This window comes from Scyliorhinus torazame, chromosome 5, assembly GCF_047496885.1.
Source record: "Scyliorhinus torazame isolate Kashiwa2021f chromosome 5, sScyTor2.1, whole genome shotgun sequence".
Lineage (NCBI taxonomy): Eukaryota > Metazoa > Chordata > Chondrichthyes > Carcharhiniformes > Scyliorhinidae > Scyliorhinus > Scyliorhinus torazame.
The window spans coordinates 160,698,785-160,720,662 of NC_092711.1; the positions used below are offsets into that span (position 1 = coordinate 160,698,785).

At 51.2% G+C, this 21,878-nt stretch overlaps 2 protein-coding genes and 1 pseudogene across 4 annotated transcripts in view; 2 read left to right on the forward strand and 1 right to left on the reverse strand.

Moving 5' to 3' along the window:
* The window catches only part of LOC140418010 (uncharacterized), a 59,772-nt gene that overhangs the window by 2,271 nt on the left and 35,623 nt on the right, over nt 1–21,878 (forward strand). The window lies entirely within an intron of this gene.
* LOC140420317 (putative nuclease HARBI1) lies at nt 4,657–20,089 on the forward strand. 3 transcript variants are annotated; one of them, XM_072504337.1, is made up of 2 exons: nt 4,657–4,877; nt 18,504–20,089. In XM_072504337.1, exon 2 carries the CDS (start codon nt 18,510–18,512, stop codon nt 19,962–19,964), a length of 1,455 nt encoding a protein of 484 aa, XP_072360438.1. In that variant the 5' UTR covers nt 4,657–4,877; nt 18,504–18,509; the 3' UTR covers nt 19,965–20,089. The 3 variants fall into 3 exon arrangements, with proteins under 3 accessions (XP_072360438.1, XP_072360439.1, XP_072360437.1); XM_072504338.1 differs by having other exon boundaries at nt 4,657–4,797; XM_072504336.1 differs by lacking the exon at nt 4,657–4,877 and adding an exon at nt 16,922–17,181.
* Nucleotides 10,297–16,804, reverse strand: LOC140420327 (josephin-2 pseudogene; annotated as a pseudogene).

Consider the following 21,878-nt stretch of genomic DNA (forward strand, 5'->3'; position numbering starts at 1 on the left):
GCTGAGGTTATTCAGGAAGGCCCCGCCTTCTCAACATTGCCCCTCATCTGAGGTGTGGTGACCCTCAAATTAAATCACCACCAGTCAGCTCGCTCCCAGAATATGGTCCTCCGAGACTTTGGCAACTTTCATTTCACATTTTACAAAATATTCCATAATTATATCAAGGGGAAGTGGATAACCAGGGAGGGGACAGGACCTATTGGGGACCGAGGGTGTAATCTGTGCATCGAGCCAGATGACAATGGTAGGTTGTAAAGTGAGTACTTCAGATCTGTCATCCCTTTGGAGAAGGAAGATGTGGGTGAAGAATTCAGTCAGAGGGAGTGTGAGGTTCTTGAGCAGTTTGACATGGGGGGCGGGATTCTCCGATAATGGGGGGGGGGGGGGGGGGGCGGGATTCTCCGATAATGGGGCTAAGTGTTGACACCGTCGTAAATGCCGGTGAGTTTTACGATGGCATCATCTGGCCACTAGCACGATTGTATTCCATCTGCCAGGCCCTGGCCCATTCACTTAACCTTTCCAAATCCCTCTGCAGACTTCCAGTATTACAGACCAGTGAAGTAGGGAAACTATTGGGTAAAATTCTGAAGAACGGAATCTATCTCCACTTGGAGAGGCAAAGTTTGATCAGGATAGTCAGCATGGCTTTGTCACAGGGAGGTCATGGATAACAAATTTGATTGAATTTTCTGAGGAGGTGACCAGGTGTGCAGATGAGGGAAGTGCAGTTGATGTAGTTCATATGAATTCCAGCAAAGCTTTGACAAGGTCCCGCATGGTAGGCTGATAAAGACAGTAAAAGCACATGGGATACAGGGTAATGTGGCAAATTGAATCCAAAATTGTCTTTGTGATAGGAGACAGACGGTGGAGGTAGAAGGCTGTGTGACTGGAGGCCTGTGTCTAGTGGCGTACCACAGCGATCAGTGCTGGGACCCTTATTGTTTGTGCTCTATATACAATACAGAAGAAAATGTGCGGTGATGACAAATAAGTTTGTAGATGTCATGAAGATTGGTCGCGTGGTTGACAATGAAGAAGGAGGTCAGGTTGCAGGAGGATAAAGACACATTGGGCAGATCAATGGCAGATGGAATTTAACCCTGACAAGTGCGAGGTGATGCACTTTGGAGGGAGTAACACAACAAGGGAGCTGTCAATGAATAGCAGGAGACGAGGAAGCTCGGAGGAACAGAGGGATCTTGGGGTGCATGTCCACAAATCCCTGAAGGCAGCAGGATAGGTTAATGGGGTAGTTCAGAAGACATACGGCCCACTTGCCTTTATCAGACGTGGCATAGGTTATATGAGCAGGGAGATTATGTTGGCGATGTACCGGACTTTGGTTAAGTAATAGCTGGAATACTGTGTGCAGTTCTGGTCACCGCACAATAGGAAGGATGTAATTGCACTGGAGAGGTGCAGTGGAAATTCACCAGGCAGCACAGTGGTTAGCACTGTTGCTTCACAGCTCCAGGAACCCGGGTTCGATTCCTGGCTTGGGTCTTTGTCTGTGCGGAGTCTGCACGTTCTCCCTGTATCTGCGTGGGTTTCCTCCGGGTGCTCCGGTTTCCCCCCACAAGTCCTGAAAGACGTGGTGTTGGGTGAATTGGCCATTCTGAATTCTCCCTCAGTGTACCCGAACAGGCACCGGAGTGTGTGACTGGGGGATTTTCACAGTAACTTATTTGCAGTGATAATGTAAACCTACTTGTGACACTAATAAAGATTATTAAAGGCTGTTGCCTGGGATGGAATATTTTACCTATGCAGAGAGTCTGGATAAGCTCGGGTTGTTTTCTAGAGCACAGAAGGCTGAGAGGGACCTGATTGACGTGTATAAAATTGAGGCTCAGTGACGGTGGATAGAAAGCAGCTGCTCTCATTAGTTGAAGTGTCAATAACAAGAGGACATGGAAATGAGGAAGAAAGTTTTCACCCAGAAGGTCTCAAACCGGCTGTGGTTAATTGTGCCAATGCAATTCAGGATGCAAAGTGAAATACTGGCGAATGAAAGTTTAAAACCCTCAAAACAACAAAGGCATTTGAATACTAACCACAGCGGGTTTAAGGACAAACCTCTTGATTTTTTTCAAAGGATGCAGCAATATTCTATATAACTGAAGCATAACCTCCCTACTTTTGTATTCAATTCCCCCACAATAAACAATAACATTCTATTAGCTTTCCTAATTACTTGCTGTACCTGAATACTCGCCTTTTGTGATTCATGCTCTTGGACACCCAGATCCCTCTGAATCTCAGAGCTCTGCAGTATCTCACCATTTAGATAATAAGCTTTTTTATTCTTCCTGCCAAAATGGATAATATCACGTTTTCCCACATAATACTCCATTTGGCAGATCGTTTCCCACTCACGTAACCTATCCATATCCCTTTGTAACCTCCTTATGTCCTCTTCACAGTTTACTTTCCTCCCTATCTTTGTATCATTGCAACATTGGAGCAGGAGTTGGCCATTCAGCCCGCCGAGCCTGCTCCACCATTCAGTACGATCATGGCTGATCATCCACTTCAATGCTTTTTCCCCCCACACTGTCCTCATATCCCTTTGTGTTATTGGTATTTAGAAATCTGTCAGTCTCTGCTTTAAACACACTCAATGACTGAGCTCCCACAGTCCTCTGTAATATCTTCCCTGGACCAGAGAAAGACGTTTGCCCAATTAAGGGGCAATTTAGCGTGGCCAATCCACCTACCCTGCACATCTTTGGGTTGTGGGGCGAAACCCACGCAAACACGGGGAGAATGTGCAAACTCCACATGGACAGTGACCCAGAGCCAGGATCGAACCTGGGACCTCGGCGGCGTGAGGCAACAGGGCTAACCCACTGTGCCACCGTGCTGCCCTTACAGAGTTCAGGATTGTAGATATATTGTGTAACCAGGAGTACGTTCTCTACAAATTGCGGTGTTTAGTAATTCGCACATCTGAATTGTGTGAGAGTGACGTCATCCTGTCTGTGTGTATTTGTCTTTCTTTACTTTAATAAATAGTCTTTAATAATTGTTACACGATGACTGGGTTATTTATTCTCACTGGGGTCTCATTTGTCTCCTCACACCAAAACAAAATAAATCTATACACCGCCATGAACCGGTGTTCCAAGTTGGGATACCCAACAGATAACATTAGCATGCTTCATGACACCCTTCAGGGTGTTCATGGCTGATCATCCACTTCAATGTCTTTTTCCCCACACTATCCCCATATCCCTTTGTGTTATTGGTGTTTAGAAATCTGTCAGTCTCTGCTTTAAACACACTCAGTGACTGAGCTCCCACAGCCCTCTGGGGTAGAGGATTCCAAAGATTCACAACCCTCTGAGTAAAGAAATGTCTCCTCCGAGACCGGTCCTAAGTGGCTTCCCCCTTATTTTGAAATTGTGTCCCCTGGTTCCAGACTCAATTGTGTCCCCTGGTTCCAGACTCCCCAACCAGGGGAAGCATCTCACCTGCACCCACCCTGTCTATTCCTTTCAGTATTTTATAAGTTTCTATGAGATCACCTCAGCTATGATTGAATGGCGGAGCAGATTAGATGGGCTGAGTGGCCTAATTCTGCTCCTATGTCTTATGGTCACCTCTCATTCTACGAAACTAGAAAATACAGGCCCAGTTTCCCCAAACTCTCTTCATAGGACAGTCCTGCCATCCCTGGAACAAGTCTGGTGAACCTTCATTGCCCTCGCTCTGTGGAAATAATATCTTTCCGAAGGTAAGGGGAGTAAAACTGCACACAGTACTCCAACTGTGGTCTAACCAAGGTTCTGTACAGTGGGTCTATTCTGGCCGGTCTCACGACTTTGCTTCCAGTGGGCTGATGCTCATTGACCCTGGGAGAGCACATTTCCACTGAAATGATTCACAAAAGCCGATGAAGGACATTTATTTTATCCTTGATAGTAAATCGTGTTCTTCCCCCACGACAGGTAGATCTAAAATAAATACATTTGTCTCTGATCTGTTAGAGTGTGTTAATGCAGAGATACCTACAATATATGGATATTGTGTGTGAAAATATGTATTATGTTAACTAGATGGAGCATCACAAACTAAAGTAAGGGGCATGATGGGTTTTGCTGTCTTGAGCACATTAATCAGAGACACAGACAATGAGCTGCTGAGCCAGGCCTATCATCAGTGGCACAGGCAGCAACGTGGAGTCCCTGTTAATTGAATTACTGAGTTAGAACCATACAGCGCAGAAGGAGGCCATTCGGCCCATTATGTATGCACCAAACAAAGAACAAATGAGGAAATGAACAAAAGGGGATGGCACTGAAGCATGGTGGGTAGCTAGGCCAAGTCAGGAGTATTATGGTGAGGGGGATGGGTGATCACAGGGGCCTCAGGCAAAAGGAATGTGAAGGTAGCCTATTGGGACCAGTAATTGCTAAGATTACCTTATATGGCTAGGTTAAGGAATGTTAGAGAACCTATGGGAAACCCTACAATTGCCAAGTTACCTTATTTGGTCGTGTGTGTAACCTCATTTTTTTATACCAATGTATATGAGACAAAGTCTTTGTTCTATACCTCACTCACTCTGGGGATTCGACAAGACTCTGGCAGAGTGAGTCAGCTTGCAAGCTGCACAAATAAAGTAAATTGTTTTACCTACAATCCGACTCGGTATATTTACTGAGACCAGACTGAGGGCAAAAATTCTCATTTGGTGTCAGAAGTGGGATCTCAACAGATGATCACCGGTCATCTGCGAAATCAGAACTAAACTAGTCTTGGACGGAGAGGAAATGGGCCCACGATGTGAGTGTTTGGAAAATGACCATGTCGGTTTTCCTCTGTCTCGTAGTCTGATAAAAGTTTGATCACTCGCCCATGGTCAGGTAAGATCGTCTCGATGAGATCAAAGGTCAGTCTGGCGGATTAGAAAAATTAAATTTCAGTCGATGTAGGTCCGACTGAGGGTCGATGAGAACTGAGGGAATATCCTAGCGATAATTCAGTTAGAAACTGAGGGAATATCCTAGTGATAGTTCAGTTAAAAGCCGATTAGAGAACTGAGGGAATATCAGGGATAATTCAATTCCGTGTGTGTTGAAAACTAGAATTGATTAAGTTAAATTGCATTCTTGAACTGTAGTGGCGAACAACGCAGTCTGAGGAATAGTTCGAGATTAGGGGGAATTGTTTAGATAACACCCAGGTAGTCCGTTACAAGCATCATGTGGTAAATACCCAGACCAAGGAAGGGAATTTAGGCACTTTTCCGCAGCTCTAAATAAGAAATTGGGAGATGAATGGCCACTAGGGGGAACCAAAGATTTGGAAATCGTTAAGAAAATTCAGGAGAAAATCTGGAAAATGAATAGGGAATGAAGGCCAAAGAGTTAAATGGATTATGGAGGCAATATTGCCAAGAGGAGAAAGATAAAACCCTGTTATCAAATTGGCAAGAAAATGCCCCTAAAATGGCAATATCAATTAGTGAAGGGGGAACCAGAAGACTCTGGAAATCCTGAAAAAGGAGTATGCATTCAAAAAACGCGCACAGAAAATGAAATGAAAATCGCTTATTGTCACAAGTAGGCTTCAAATGAAGTTATTGTGAAAGGCCCATAGTCGCCACATTCTGGTGCCTGTTCGGGGAGGCTGGTATGGGAATTGAACCGTGCTGCTGACCTGCCTTGGTCTGTTTTAAAAGCCAGCGATTTAGCCCAGTGTGCTAAACCAGCCCCATCACAGAAGGAAAGGGAGATACCTAAAAGGGCAGACTCGAGTGAGAAGAGTGGACTACGTAGTTCAATGGCTGGCCTTGCATTGACAGAGGTAGATGACGACCTAGAGAATTGGACCATGTCCGGTAGGATCCCGACGGCACTAGAGGCATTGCCTTCACCACCTCCAGCGCCACCAGGGTATCATAATTTATATCCAGTCGCTGTTCCCCAGATTCAATTCATGTTGGCCACTCCAGTCCCTTTAGACTCAGTCTCACAGGCCCAGACGATTATCCCTCCCCCTCTGGCCGATCGTCTAGTAGCTCCGGAGGCACCGCTGCCAGCTCCTTTAATTGATAGCTCAGGTCCTACTTCCTCACCCCCGACACCCGTTAGAAAAGGGAAACCCCGTTATACAAGCCCAGTTGGGTGGAGGACCCGATCTCGGACTATGAAAAAGGCATCTTGAGACCATCCGGAAACAATTACGCCTACGACCTAGATCCTTTAAGGCCAAGATGACAGGACAGAAAATTCTGTTACCACGTGACGAGGACCGGGACGGTTCTGAAGAACCGGAGCCCCCCATATCGGAAGGGGAGGACTCAGATGCTTCTGAAGAGGAATCTCCCCTACCTACACCATCTTTGACACCCCCTAGCGAGACTCCGAGACAGTTACCGATCAGGAAAATGCCCAACCCTGATGTCGCTACAGCGGCAGCTCAGCCCACGATCGATGTTTACTTTCCGTGGAGACCCAGTGAGATGGTGGCTATTCTACCTGCAATCACAGACAGGAAGAAATTCCATGATGCTTTTGTGGACTATCTGAGAACCACCATCTCAGTTTATCAAGCAGACTCTAGGGACCTCTGGGCCCTAGTCCAACAGGTCTTAACCCCAGCCGAATACCGCAGTCATTTCAACCATTTGAATTATGCCGACCACGCGGCACTTCAACAGGCCCATGCCCTGGACGATGATAGACCGGCACAAATCCTGAATGCACTAAGTGCCACGTTTCAAAAGCCCATAAACATCTCTGCCATCCTAGATATCAAACCCAAAAAGACTGAGGAGCCAGAGGAATTTCTGGAACGCTTTAATGAAATCTATCGTGGGCAATCAGGTGACTTACCATATCAAAATGGTCAGAATTCCCCTCAATATTGTGCTATGTTAATGCATTGCCTACCACCTTCCGTGGCCACCGCTGTGAAGTGTAATAACATGAGTTGGACAGAGAACGACCCTTCCCAGATAGCCCAGGCAGTTAGATTTTACTGGAAGGAGGGCGGAGGCCAAGAAGGAGGCCCAGTTACAAATTAAGACCGAGTATGTCACAAAAAAGGACGATCCGAGACCCCAACTGAGCGCAGGTACGGTGGCTTACCAGCTGGAACCCCAATATTGTGACCTCGGGTGGGTGGATCAACACGGGGGAGGATATCAAACCCACCCAAATGGATCTTCAGCCCCTCTCCATGGCCCGCCGTATGCACCAGCAACCTTGCAACTGCCACTCCCTCTGCGGGGCCATTGGTCCACCTGAAGAAGGCCGGGATATAGAGGGAATAATTCATGTTTCAACTGTGGCCACGCAGATCACTGGCAGCAGGAATGTCCATTTAGAAGACAGGTGGCAGGAGGAGGATACCCAACGCAAAGGAGGGGGTACCCACCAAGGGGAGGGCAGACGAGGCACACCGACGTCCCCCAAGCAAACCCCTTCCCACAAGACTGGCGAGCCAATTTAGTCATACGGACTCTCCATTCGGACAGAGAACCCATCATTTCTCTGCAGATAGATCAACATTACCCATCTATGATCGACACCGGAGCAGCCATGTCTTCAGTGCAATCGGAACTCCAGCTACCACTATCCAACCACACCCAGCATTTGTTGGGGTTCCAAGGCCAGGTGCGTCAGTATCCCATTTCAGAATCGGTGAAGGCAACTTATGAGAATGAGTCGACAGATCATCAATTTGTCGTCACCACCGGATTGGACTGCAATTTGCTGGCCCGAGATCTACTGTGTATCTTCCAGCTGCGGCTGGAATGCGGGGACAAGGGGGTAATGGTTCAATCATGGAGGCCGAGACAACAGTGTTATGTCTCTACTACACCCCAGTGGTGGACGTTGGACATAGAACATTCGCTGTCCCACATTACCCTGGCTTATGACAGAACCGGACAGAGCCGGGAATTAGAGGACAAATATCGGTTGTTAGTTGGGACCGGATGGCCAATCACGATTACAGCCACAGTCACGGGACAAGAAGGTACAGCCGACTTTGTTACAATACCACCACATTTATGGCAACAATCCGCCTCCGTGGCCCCCCATATTACACGCCAGGTCCACAACCCATACCATGCCAAGGATCTGGGGCTTATGGTAAGGAGGGCGGTGGACCAATCGGATCTGACAGAATATGCACTCCAGGTACTGCCAGACGGCACTTCCATACGGTACTCCGAGGCCCGAGACGGTTAACACCCAACTCCAGCATCATCTGGGGCGCGACGTTTTGGAATATGTTAACCCTCAGGTTTGGGCGGATCACCCGTCACAGGTGGGACAGGCAGAGGTTACACCCATTAAGGACCATGTGACTCCGCCCTCCATTCGACAAAGCCCCTAAAACTCCAAGCCATCCCATCTGTAGCCAGATTAATCCAAGGACTGTTGCAACAGGGGATCCTGGTCCCGTGCCAATCTGAATGTAACACACCCATACTTTGCGGTGTCCAAACCAGGCAAACCGGACCAGTACCGGCTAGTACAGGACTTGCGTTCAATTAATGCCATCACGCAGCCATTACATGCCCTCGTCCCTAATCCCGCCCACATACTGGCTCAAATCCCAGCCTGAGCCCGGGTCTTCGCCATAGTCAACCTCCAACACGCTTTCTTTGCTCTCCCACTCGCGCTTGAAAGCCAGTATTTGTTTGCCTTCACCTACAATGGACAGCAGTATACCTGGACCCGACTTCCACAGGGATTTGTTAACTCACCCACTCTCTTCTCCAGATGTCTGCAGACTTAACTCCAGACTCTGAATTTGAAACATGGTTCCACTCTCGTACAGTACGTAGATGACCTGTTGATAGTCAGCCCCGATGAGCCCAGTAACAGGGAAGATGTGATACAATTATTAAATCACCTATCCTCACTGGGCTATGTTGTTTCACAATCCCAGGTACTGGTGGCCCAGACAAAAGTCAAGTTCCTGGGAGTCCTACTCACAGCCACAGAAAGAAGTCTCGAAACCAGTTGAATTGAACCTATGTGCCAACTCCCCGCCCCTACCACAGCCAAGGAGGTCTGTCACTGGCTGGGCATGGTAAATTATTGTAGGCAGTGGATACCAAACATCGCTGTCTATACTAAGCTGCTGACGCCTTACGCCAGCAAGGAAGGGACTTTTACTCTCGCCACCGAGGCCCTCAAAGCCTTCCGTCTCTTAAAACAGGCCTTATTACAAGCCCCAGCCCTGGGCAGGCCGTTATATGACCGACTGTTCCAGTTGTACTTTACTATTACTGAGACCAGACTGAGTGCAAAAGGAACGTAAATTCTCACAGAAACCTCCACGGGGCCACCCCTCCCATTTCCACCATTAGCCCAGCCAACGCCTTCACCCCCCCCTGATGGGACCAGAGAGCGCAGCCGTGACCTGTCTAACCTTGGCTCCTACACCAAGTTCCAACCCCACTCAGTTTGTGTGTGTCCAAGTCAGGGACAGCCCCAAACACCTTCTTTGCGAATGCCACATCGTCCCAATTGGGACCGTATACACTTACTAGCGCCACTAACCTCCCCTCCAGTGCCCCTGTCACAATCACATACCTACCTCCCTGATCTGCCACCACCTTCTCCATCTGGAAGCGTACTCTTTTGCTGACCATTACCGCTATCCCTCGAGCCCTTCCGTCAAATCCAGAGTGAAACATCTGACTAACCAACCCCTTTTTAAGTCTCACCTGGTCCTTCACCCTCAAGTGAGTCTTCTGCCGCATTGCTACATCAGCTTTCAAACCTTTAAGATGCGCAAGCACCCTTGACCTCTTGACTGGACCTCCCAACCCCCTCACGTTCCACATGACTATCCTAACTGAGGGTCTCTCACTCCCCCCCCCACCCTTCTTAACCACCATCATCATACCACCGGGCCCTGCCCCATGAGCCTTACCCACCCCTAAGCATTGTTAACATCGAACCCCTTCCCACCCCTCGCAGAATTCCCCCCCTGCACTTCCTCTCAAAAAAAAGTCTCCCTGTATCGATCCCCCCCTTGCTCGGCTCGTAGGCCCATCAAAACCTGCCAACCAGGCTCCAATGTCCGCAGCCCTCCTCTCACCTCACCTCCGTTCACTAGCCAACTTTAGTTAGCTTGCACAGGTTCCTCCCCCCAAGGTATACTGTCACCTCCCACCCAGCCCCAGAGAAAAACAACAATCCATCCCATACAATTCATTGAAATAACATATAACCATCGCAACACAGAATGCCAATGAACCCAAACAATAAAAACTCTGTAACAATGTGAAGTAAAGAAAATTACAATACACGACAATGAAAAGAAAGTTATAGCATTTATACATTTTCCAGCTCCCCGTCCACAGTCCACAGTCTCTCTTCCAGCTCCGCTCCTCACGTCTGTCCCAAGCCTTCTGCCTGCACGAACGCCTCAACCGCCTCCACTGTTATACGTCACCCTCAGCTTTGCCGGGTACACCACACCAAGTCGCACCCCCTTGTTGTAAATGTTGCCTTTACTCGGCCGAATGGTGCTCGTCTCTTTGCCAACTCCACCGTCAAGTCCTGGTAAACCCAAACTCCACACCATCCCACTGCACCTCGCGCTTCTGCTTCGCCCAGCTTAACACCTTCTCCTTCATGTGGTATTCATGGAAGCAGATAATTACTGCTCCTGGCGGTTCATTTACTTTGGGCTTTGGCCTTAACGACCGATGAGCTCGGTCCAGCTCAAACCGGGAGGGGTTCTCACTCTCCCCCATCAACTCCGCCAGCACCTTAGCAAAGTACTCTGTTGGCCTTGAGCCCTCTGTCCCTTCGGGCAAGCCCACAATTCTCAGATTTGCTCGGAGTCCTCTGTTAGCCTCCACCACCCTCCGCATCTCGTCCCACATCGAGGTGAGCTGGTCGCTGTGCTGCGACACGGCCTCCTCCACTTCCTTCATCTTCTTGCCCTGCTCGCTCACCTCGGCCGATGTCTTTTTGCCACAGCTACCCTCACCGGGGCAATTGCCTCCTCCACCAATGATCTCAGTGCGACCGCCATCTCCTTCCTCAAAGCCTCCATGTGCCTCGCAAACTGCTTCTCCAGCTCCACAGCCATCACCTCGGTCATCTGTTCCACCGTAAGCAATGCGGCCCCACCTTGCGGTCCGGCATCTGCCATCTTGTCAGTGCTTTTGTTGGTCCTCTCATTCGATGGCGAACCCACGTTTCCTTCTTCGCCGCTGCTTTTTGCATCTTTTTTTCCCCCCAGTGATTGGTGTCATTCTTTTATTTAATGATGTGATATTCCCAATGAGAGAGTGACCTCGAGGAATTGAGCTGAGTTCTAACTGTACCATCAAGCAACATTGCATAATATTATGTATTAAAACCCCATTCCTGTTTGTTTCAGTCTGGTCAATGAACTTAAACTATGTGACGATGGAGCAATATAGGAAATGATAGAGGCAATGATTCAATAACAGTCCTGCTGATATTGTCTCTTTAAACATTTCAAATTCTTTTTTAAAATAAATTTAGAGTTTCCAATTATTTTTTCCACCTCCCCAGCGCGCTTGCTTAATCCATCTCAGCTGGAGGTCTGAGTCAGCCCGCCATCGGCGGCGAGACTTTTCCCCCCCCTCACCGCACCCGCTGTCCGATCTCCCGCGTCTCGCGTTCAGGGAGTGAGCAGCCAGCTTCCGTCCTCCTCCACCACCCTCGGCACCACCAGCAGCAGCTCACAGGGATCCTGGGCGATCTGGTCCTGCAGGAACTTCCTCAGTTCCTCCTCATTCCCGATTGGAACTGGGGCCTTTAGTTTGGAGTCCAGGTTGTAGTAGGCCCCGTTGATTTGCCTGACTGCCACCCAGTGCTTGCGCTGGATGGGGAGCGAGACAAAGCCCAGCGTCATGTTGGAGGGAATGTTGAGGATGAAGCCATGGACCCGGCTCAGCACCAAGCTGCTGAGCGACTTGCGTTTATCCCACCAAATCGCAGCGAGACCTTGAGTTAGCAAGGCGGCCATGAGGACGTTGACATCATAGTTCCCAGTTCCTAACAAACTGCGATGTGGATTCACCAGTGAGTCGGGAGCCAGCTGGCCGCTCAGCCCGTCCAGCTGCTGCTGGGTGAAGAGCGGCTGCTGCAGGAGGTTGTTGAGGGCATGGAGGGCGCAGAGCTCCAGGCGCTGCCGCTCGTGGTACAGCGGAGGGGGGGGCTCCGACATCCCCACACCCGGGAAGGGCTCCGACATCCCCACACCCGAGGGGGGCTCCGACATCCCCACACCCGGGAGGGGCTCCGACATCCCCACACCCGGAGAGTGAGGACAGGCCGCCAGGTGAGTCACTGCCAACCCCGAGGATGAGCCATTCCCGACCAGGCCCGGACGGAGAGCCCTTTTTTATCTTTTAACGACTTATTGTTTTTCTTTTTCTTCCTTCAATCTAAAAAAAAAGTCTTCAAAAATATTTTTAAAAAATATTCCTCAAAACGTCCCCCGGGACCGGATTTCCGACTTCTTAAAAAAACACACTCTAGGCGGGAGCCACCCGGTGTGGAACATCTCCACTACATTGCGCCCTGGCTTCGGGCCTGCCGCCTCATCCTCAGTTTGGCTCCGCCCCCGTTGCTCCAAATGCGTGCGTCCGGGCCCGACACCTCAGCTCCGGCCGCCAGACACTCGCGTGGGGTTCCTCGCCGGTTATAAAACCGGCCCGGCTGGACGCCCGGGACAGCCCCAAAGGCTGCCAGAAATCGGAGGTGGGGGGGAGCAAAAAAACGGGGAAACCCCCGAAATCGGCATAGACAGTGGCCAACAGCGGGAGCTCCTCGAGGACAGAGACTTGGACTCTTTCCACAGTCAGTCCCCTGGAACACTCTCACTCGGGTGCGTGTGTCTCGGTGCTTTTCCAGTCACACTGATGTTTAAAATCTTTTGATGCCGTCAGATCGGGCAAACGTTTCTCCTTCGAGGTTCAAAGTCCGATGATACTCAGAACCCAAGGTATCGAGTGACTCTGTAAGACCGAGACGTGACAATTGAGATTTCTGTCTGTAATTCCTCCTCTTGTAATATCTGTAAAAGGAGTTTACAAAAGTCAACACTCAGTACAGGATAGAAATTCAGAACAGAGAATTCTTGTTTCTATGGAACATTCCTTCCTCTCATTCCCCAATACCTATTCCCCATACCTAGTCTCCAGGGAGTGGACTCAGAGGGATGGAGTGTCGGAGCTGTGAGTACAGAAACCTTATCTCGGGGATTCACAGCCGAGTCTCCAGGGAGCGGACTCGGAGGGGCAGGGTATCGGAGCAGTGACTGTAGGAAGGATGAGCTGGCTGACCACTGCACCCTGGTACAGGAGGCCATTCAAGCGGGGGGAGGAAGTGGTAGTTGTCGGGGATTCTATAATTAGGGGAACTGATAACATCCTTTGGAAGCAGGACCGAGAGTCCCACATGGTATGTTGCCTGCCCGGTGCCAGGGTGAGGGGCATCTCTAACTGGCTTGAAAGGATATTGGAGAGGGAGGGGGGAGGATCCAGTTGCTGTGGTCCACATTGGGACAAACAACATTGGCAAGACTAGGAAAGAGGACCTGTTTGGGAATATCAGGAATGAGGCACAAAATTAAAGAACAGGTTCTCAAGGGTTATAATCTCTGGATTATTACTCGAGTCACGTACAAATTTGGCACAGGGATGAGAAAATTACAGAAGTAAACACTTGTCTAAAGGAGTGGTGCGGGAACGAGGGGTTCCATTTCATGGGGCACTGGCATCAGTATTGGGACAGGAGGGATCTGTACCGTTGGGACAGTCGCCACCTGAACCGATCTGGGACCAGTGTCCTCGTGGAAAGGATAAATAGGGAGGTCAGAAGGACTTTAAACTAATAAATGGAGGGGGAGGGGACGGCCTCAGGGGAACTCAATACAGTTCCAAAAACAAGTAGCAGGATGGTCTGGACTGGACAAATATACCGGTTATAAAGTTTACAGGAGGGACGGAGAATATGGCAGAGGGGGTGGAGTAGCCTTACTGATTAGAAATACTATCACCTCAATGGTGAGGATTGGATTTGTTAATTGTCACGTGTACCGAGATACAGTGAAAAGTATTGTTCTGTGTACAGTTCAGATAGATCATTCCATACATGAGAACAATACATAGGGCAAACATAAATACACACGGCGCCTTCTCCTCCTCCAAAATAGCCCCGTAAACCGCCAATACTACCCCTTCCCCAGTCCCCCTGTCGTCAGCACCTCCTCCAGCAATGTGGAAGCTGGCTCTACTGGGAAACTCTGCATCTCCTTTCTGGCAGTCTCGAATCTGCAAGTATCTAAATATTTCCCCTTGCTCCAGCCCATACTTCGCTCCCAGCTCCTTTAAGCCCGCAAAACGACCCCCAAGAAATAAATCTTTTCGTGTCCTCATTCCTTTCCAATCCCATCTCCGAAAATTTCCAATCCCACTTCCCTGGCTCAAATCTATGGTTGTCCTCTCCTTTCTTAAGGAAAAAGTCGACATAGCTTTTTTGCAGGAAACTCATCTGGATGATGAGGAACACTTTAAATTGAGGCGGGATTGGGCGGGGCAGGTTTTTTCATCTCCTTTTCATCAAGTAGCAGGGATGTGGCAATCCTTATTAATAAAAATATCCCTTTTAAGGTTGAAACCTGCACCAAGGACAAAGGAGATAGATATGTGATCATTAGAGGTTCAGTGCATGGTGATGTTGCTTCAATAATGAATGTTTATGGATCCCTGAATTACTCCCCGGAGTTCATTACTAAGGCCTTTGTGCATTTTGCAGAGTTAGCTTCAACTAAGTCTTTTATGGTTGGCGACTTCAACTGCCACTTAAATCCTCTGGTAGATAAACTCCCGGTTACCAGGAACAGCCCCCCCCCCCCCCACCCCCGCCGCAAGCTAGGGCATCGGCCTTTACTTGTGAGAAGGTGGGTTCTGTGGATGTTTGGACAACGTTGCACCTGAGGGGCGGAGATTTTACCTTCTTATAGCCCTAATCAATGTCATACTAGAATCAACAACATTTTTATGTCAAGGACGATCCTACACCTAGTGTCCTCTTGCACAGTCGTGACCATCGATTGTGGACCATCCCCCTGTTTCTCTGGAATTCTACTCGAGAGTTCACCACAGGTCGAGAATGTGGAGGTTTGCTGCCTCTCTGATAAGAGATACTTCATTTACTAAGCATTTTAAGAACGAGTTTGAGTTCTTCCTTTGGGTTAACTCGACCCCTGGTATTCCCCCCTCCATTTTATGGGAGACATGTAAAGTTTATGCTCGAATGCTGAAGAACCAGCAATGTCTGGGGGTTTGTTTCACGAAGGGCGAGCAGAATTATAAAGAGATCTCAAATAAGCTATTGCTGAAGGAGCTTCCTGAGACAAGAGTGGTTTTGGATTCCCTATTGATGCAGCAGGTCGAGAAAGGTTTGCGAGGCAGATGTACGACTTTGGGAATAAACCGAACAAATACATGACCTGTTTGACAAAGAAAAAGGCCGACATTGGAACAATTCCCTCTGTGCGGCTTGGGGGAGGGAAAAGGGTTGTGAGGAAAGAGGAGATAAACAGGGATTTGGGGAATTCTATGCAAGATTATAAAGTCTCTGAAGTCTGGTGAAGTGTTGCTGGATATGTAGCATTTATTCTCTTCCCTGAGGCCTCAGAAAGCCAGTGTGAGCCTCTTAATGCTCCCCTTTCAGGGGAAGAGGTTTCAAAGGCCATGAAGGAGCTGCAGCCGGGTAAAGCACCGGGACCGGAATGGCTGTGGGTGTGAGTTTTATCGGGAGCTTGAGGATTTGTTGTTGGACCCTTTGATGGGTATGTATTGTCACTCTTTTGACTCAGGGATGCTGCCATCGACTGTTCGGGAGGCTACTATCTCTTTGATTCTGAAGGACCCAGAGGAGTGTGCCTCTTATTGGCCAATATCTCTTTTGAACCTTGACTTCAAATTACGATCTAAAGTTTGGCGAGAAGGCTGGAGGACATCCTTCAAACAATCGTGCGGGTCGGGGGGACCAGTCTGGGTTTATATGGGGGAAGACATTCCAGTAACAATGTTGGAAGGTTGCTGAATGTGATTCAGGCTTTTCAGAAATACACAGTGAATGGGCTGGTGATCTCCTTCGATGCAGAGAAAGTTTTTGCTCGAGTCGAATTATCTGGTGCGTACAGTTCGAGGCTTCGGATTGGGTGAGGATTATGTCGCATGGATTCAATTGTTAGATTAAAGGTAAAGTCACCAAGGTCCCAGATGACCATAGGCTGCTTTCCCCATTGAGAGGTATATCTGACTGGTGGTGATTTAACCTGAGGATCAACACACCTCAGGCACGATACAAGGTTGAGAAGCTGGTGCCTTCATGAATAACCTCAGCCGGGAATTGAAGCCTCCCTCCGCATCACAAACCAGCTGTCCAAACAACTTGAGCTAAACCGGCCCCTGTTATATTACAGGCTGGTCAGGGGCAGAGCTCATGGATGGTTTATAGTTGTCGTATTTGAGCTTCAGAGAGTCTCGACAAATAAATGTGTGAAGCTGAGGGAGCAAAGGATGTCAATGTATTTAAGAGAGAGAGAGAGACCTGGGCCAAGCTTTGCAGAGTCTGCACCCTCCCTGGATTCACTTCCTTTCCCTTCAGTTGCTGCAAGTGACCAACTGAAGGTCAGAATGAGAAAAGAAATGGAAAAGGGGAAAAAAAGAAAGTGTTTTACTCACAGATGTTGCGGACAGGAAGACGTTTCAGTCTGCATGATGTTCAAGCTCCATTCACACAAAGCCCGCGCTGATTGCCTGGAGGACCAGAGCCTTCCGGTCATCCAACCCTTCCCATTGGTCATCGCCTCAGCAGAAAGGTCAGCGGTGAGCTTTCCCTCGCACATGCGCAGTCTTTCTTCTCCCTCGGACATGCTCAGTCCCGGGCCGGGGAAATCACCGAGAGGCTTCTTGTTCTGGCAGAAGCTGTCAGCCGGTTGCCTGGAAACCTTGTCTCGAGGAGGGGGGACAATGAGTGAGGCGGAGGAAGGTTGTTGACCAATGGGTAGAGTTGGTGAACCGGAAGGACTCTCTTCCACCATCCAATCAGCTCCCCCGTTGTTCGAACGTGGAAGCTGGACACTGAGGAAACCTGGGGCCTCACACAGACTGAAAACTTCTTCCTGTCTCCAACATCTGTGAGTAAAACACTTTCTTTTCTGCCCCTTTCCATTTATTTTCTCATTTTCACCTTCAATCCCCGTTTCTATCACTAAGCTAGTCCCACTTGCCAGCATTTGGCCCATATCCCTCTGTACCCACCCTGCCCATGTAACTGTCTAACTGCTTTTTAAAGGACAAATTTGTACCCGTCTTACCACTGCCTCTGGCAGCCGTTCCAGATGTTCACCACCCTCTGTGTGAACTTCTCCTCTGGTCTCTTTTGTATCTCTCTCCTCTCACCTTAAACCTATGTCCTCTAGTTCCCTCCTCTTCCTTAGGGGGAAATGTTGACTATATACCTTGGGCGCGATTCTCTGCTCCCGCGCCGGTTGGGTCACCAGATTTCCCCGCGACGCCGGTCCGACACCCTCCCGCGATTCACCCAAGCGGCAAGAACGTCCCCGTCGAGTTCCGCACGGCGCAGGCCGGAGAATCGCCCGAGACACCCAAAATGGCGATTCTCCGCCACCCCCGCTATTCTCAGGCCGGATGGGCCGATGGCGTGACTCCAGTTCACGCCATCGCCGTTCACACCTGCTATTTAAAGTCGTCAGCCAGTCGTGCTGGCTGACGCCGACCAGTGAGGAGGTGAGCGGACTGTTCCGCAGCTCCTGGAGATCGGGTCGGCTTCCCCGAGAAGGCTGCGGCCAACGGGGGGATGAGGGAGAGTGTGTAGGTGGGAGGGGGGATGAGGGAGAGTGTGCAGGTGGGAGGGGGGATGAGGGAGTGTGTGCAGTTGGGAAGGGGGATGAGGGAGAGTGTGCAGGTGGGAGGGGGAATGAGGGAGAGTGTGCAGGTGGGAGGGGGGATGAGGGAGAGTGTGCAGGTGGGAGGGGGGATGAGGGAGAGTGTGCAGGTGGGAGGGGGGATGAGGGAGAGTGTGCAGGTGGGAGGGGGGGATGAGGGAGAGTGTGCAGGTGGGAGGGGGGATGAGGGCGAGTGTGCAGGTGGGAGGGGGGATGAGGGAGCGTGTGCAAGTGGGAGGGGGGGATGAGGGAGAGTGTGGATGGTATCGTCCATCCGCGGATGTCAGCCGCCCTGATATGGCAGGACGGTGACGGGGACACGGCCGCAGGTTGCCGTGTGGCTGATGGGCACAGGCGACTGGCACACTGGTGAGGAGTATGGTGTGAACTGACCGTTGGACGCAGACAGTGACCAGATGTTAGGCTGGGTGCGTATCTGCAGCGCGACCATCCCACCGGGGCACACAGGTATCCCATGCAACCCGGCTGGCGAGGTGTGGAAGAACCTCCATGTAACATGTTGTTTCTCTGCCCCCTCCACCCTCCTGCAGGTCACCATGTATGCCAACCAGACAGCGATGTTCACTGCCGTGGTTGGAGCCGCAGCTCTGGAGTTTGCCATCCGGCAGCGTAGAGTCAAACGGCCCACAGTGGCTACAGATGCAGCGGTTGCTGCTGCAGCAGAGGGGATGGCCGTGGAGTGGCCCATCGTCGCCGCGCAGGCCGCAGGCGCTCACGACCCGAATGTACAGGGGGATGCCGAGGGGAACATTGACCCCCTGACGGCGAGGAATGCAGAGGAAGTGCTTGGGGAGGAGGAGGAGGAGGAGGAACAGGAGGATCCACTGATGGTGGTGCCAGGGCGCCACAGGCGTCCAGCAAGGCCGAGGGTGTACCGTGTCAGAATGTCGTTCGAGGCCCTACCGGACATCACATGCAGGAGGAGACTACGGTTCAGCAGGGAGACGGTCGCACATATATGCCACCTCTTGGCGCACCTCGCACCACTTGGAACTGGTGGAGGACATGCGTTACCAGTCTCCGTCAAGGTGACGGTGGCCCTAAACTTTTATGCGACCGGTTCCTTCCAGGCGCCGAGCGGGCACCTCTCCGGAATATCACAGGCATCGGTCCACAGGTGCATCAGGGCCGTCACCGACGCTTTGTACTCCATCGCGGACAAGTACATAAAATTCCCCGAGGACCGAGCACAGCAGGAAGCACGGGCACGTGGATTCGCCAAGGTGGCCGGGATACCGATGGTCCAGGGTGTCATCGATGGTGTGCACGTCCCCATGCACCCACCTGCAGACAACAGGGAAGTGTTCATGAACAGAAAGGGCGCGTACTCCATGAACATTCAGGTGGTGTGCGACCCCCACATGAAGATCATGCACGTGTGTGCAAAGTACCCCGGGAGTGTGCATGACGCCTACATTCTGGCACAGTCATTCATCCCCGCAATGTTCGATGGATGTCCCCCCCGGCTGAGGGGCTGGTTGCTCGGCGACAAGCGCTATCCGTTGAGGTCATGGCTGATGACGCCAATACGGAGGCCTCAGACCAACGCGGAGAGCCTATACAATGAGGCACATGCAGCAACCTGGGGCGTGGTGGAGCGGTGCTTCGGCCTGCTGAAGATGCGATTCAGATGCCTGGACCGCTTCGGAGGGGCCCTGCAGTACCGGCCCGACAGGGTCGGTCGCATGGTTGTGGTCTGCTGTGCGCTGCACAACATTGCCATGCAGAGGGGAGATGACCTGGTGGAGGAGTCGGAGGGAGGAGGACCCGACGGCACCGGAGGTAACGCAAACGAGGGGGGTGGGGAAGAGGAGGATGTGGAGGAGGAGGATGATGGCGCGCATCAGGATGAGGGGAGGGGCGCAGGACACAGACACTGTTCGCGTGCTGGTTACGTCCAGGAGGCTGCACGACAGCACCGCCGCGGACAGCGGGCACGCGACGTGTTGGTGGCCACACGGTTCACGCACTGTGGGGGTGGGATTCGCTGAACACTGCCACTTGCACCGTCACTCCTGCACACGGGCACCACACAGCAACCCCCCCCCGGCACTGGCCCTGGGGAACATAAAGATTTGGGGTTCGTTAGACACGGTGGGGGGTGTATGGTGGTTGTGGGTGCCCAGTGTGAGGGGGGGAGGGGAGCAAGGGTGCAGTGGCATGAGTGTGTGGGGGGAGGGGATCGAGGCTGCAGTGGGCAATGTGTGAGGGAGACTATGACGGGTTGGGGGGGCGGGGGGGGGGGGTGAGGACATGCAGGGTTGTCTCACTTCTGCACCTCCGAGCTGGGTGTCGCGACCTCCCGGGTGGCGGATCCCCCAGCGAGGTCCAGGGCCCTCTGCTCGTGAACGTTTAGGGGGTGCAGCACAGGGGACCCCCCTCCGGTTCTCAAACACTCTCGCTGGTTGTGAGCTGTCTTGTCCTGGGGTGGGGGGGGGTTGGATAAAGCATCACAATTAGGCGGGTATCATCAGGGCGTGCAGATATAAACTACATTTTTGCTGGTTCAGGAGACAGCACGCCATGGCATCGCTCCGGGGGGGGTCTTGGGGCTCATGTGGGTCGAGTAAAGCGTTGGGCACCTTGAACCTGCCCAAACCCCCCCCGATGCCCCAATCCCCCCGACCCCCCCCACCACTGCACCTGATGCTCCAACGCCCCCCTGACCCCCCACCACTGCACCTGATGCTCCAACCCCCCCTGACCACCCACCACCCCACTTCCCCCCCCTCATGCCGGGGGGGGAGGGGGGCCCTGGGGACACCCTCATGGCACTTACCCTCGCAGCCCGAGTGAGGTCGTGCAGTTTCTTCCGACACTGCTCCCCCGTCCGGGGGGTCTGCCCCACAGCGGTGCCAACCTCACGCCAACCGCACCTCACCGCGCTGGATGGCTGGCAATGCCCACGTCTTGGGCAGAGGGTGTCCCTTCTCTGCTCGACCGCATCCAGCAGGGTGTCCAGGTCCGTGCCCGGAACCTCGGTGCGACTCGTCGGGGCTCAGCCATCTCTTCTCCTCCAGGTCCTCTGTGCGCGGATCGCGCCATTCATTTGGGCGTCGCGCGGTGACGCGGCTTTCGCGACATGCCCCCCGAGTTTCTCGCGGCCCCGATCCTAGCCCATTTTCAGGCCCTGAATCGGTCGGGATCGGGGCCGTTTCGTGCCGTCGTGAACCTCGACGGCGTTCACGGCGGCGTGGGCACTTAGTCGCGGGAGCGGAGAATCGCGCCCATTGTGTTTGGATTTTCACAGGGGATTTGCAATGGAAAGAAAGACATAGTTGTTGCACAAAATCAAGACTCAGTCTTTATTGATCTTTGCGAGTGGACCAAGTGTGATATATCCAAGGTTGGGGGACTAGTTCTAAAAATAAATTACATTTATTTGAGTGGCACAGTAGTTGGCCCTGTTGCCTCACAGCACCAGGGGCCCATGTTCGATTCTGGCCATGGTCACTGTCTGTGTGGAGTTTGTACGCCCTCCTGTGTCTGTGTGGGTTTCGTCCGAGTGCTCTGGTTTCTTCCCACAGTCCTAAGATGTATGGGTTAGGTGGATTAGCCCTGATAAATTGCCCCCCAGTGTCCAGGGATGTGCAGATTAGGTTATGCGGTTACGGGTGAGTGTATATGGGTAGAGTGCTCTTTGGAAGAGGCGGTGCCGACTCTATTTGCTAAATGGCCTCCTTCTGCACTCAAGGGATTCTGTATCTATTTTTATAACCCCTTTCGTGAACACTCGATCTCCTAAAGCTTTTTACAGCCTTTGAAGTACTTTTGAAGTGTAGTCAGAAGTTCTGGGTATGCCTCATTAATAATATTTAGTTTTAAAAATCAATCACTTGTCCATCTTGACTGTTATAAGTAACAAGGTCAAGGAAGCCATGTTAAACTCTGAATCCTGACTGGAT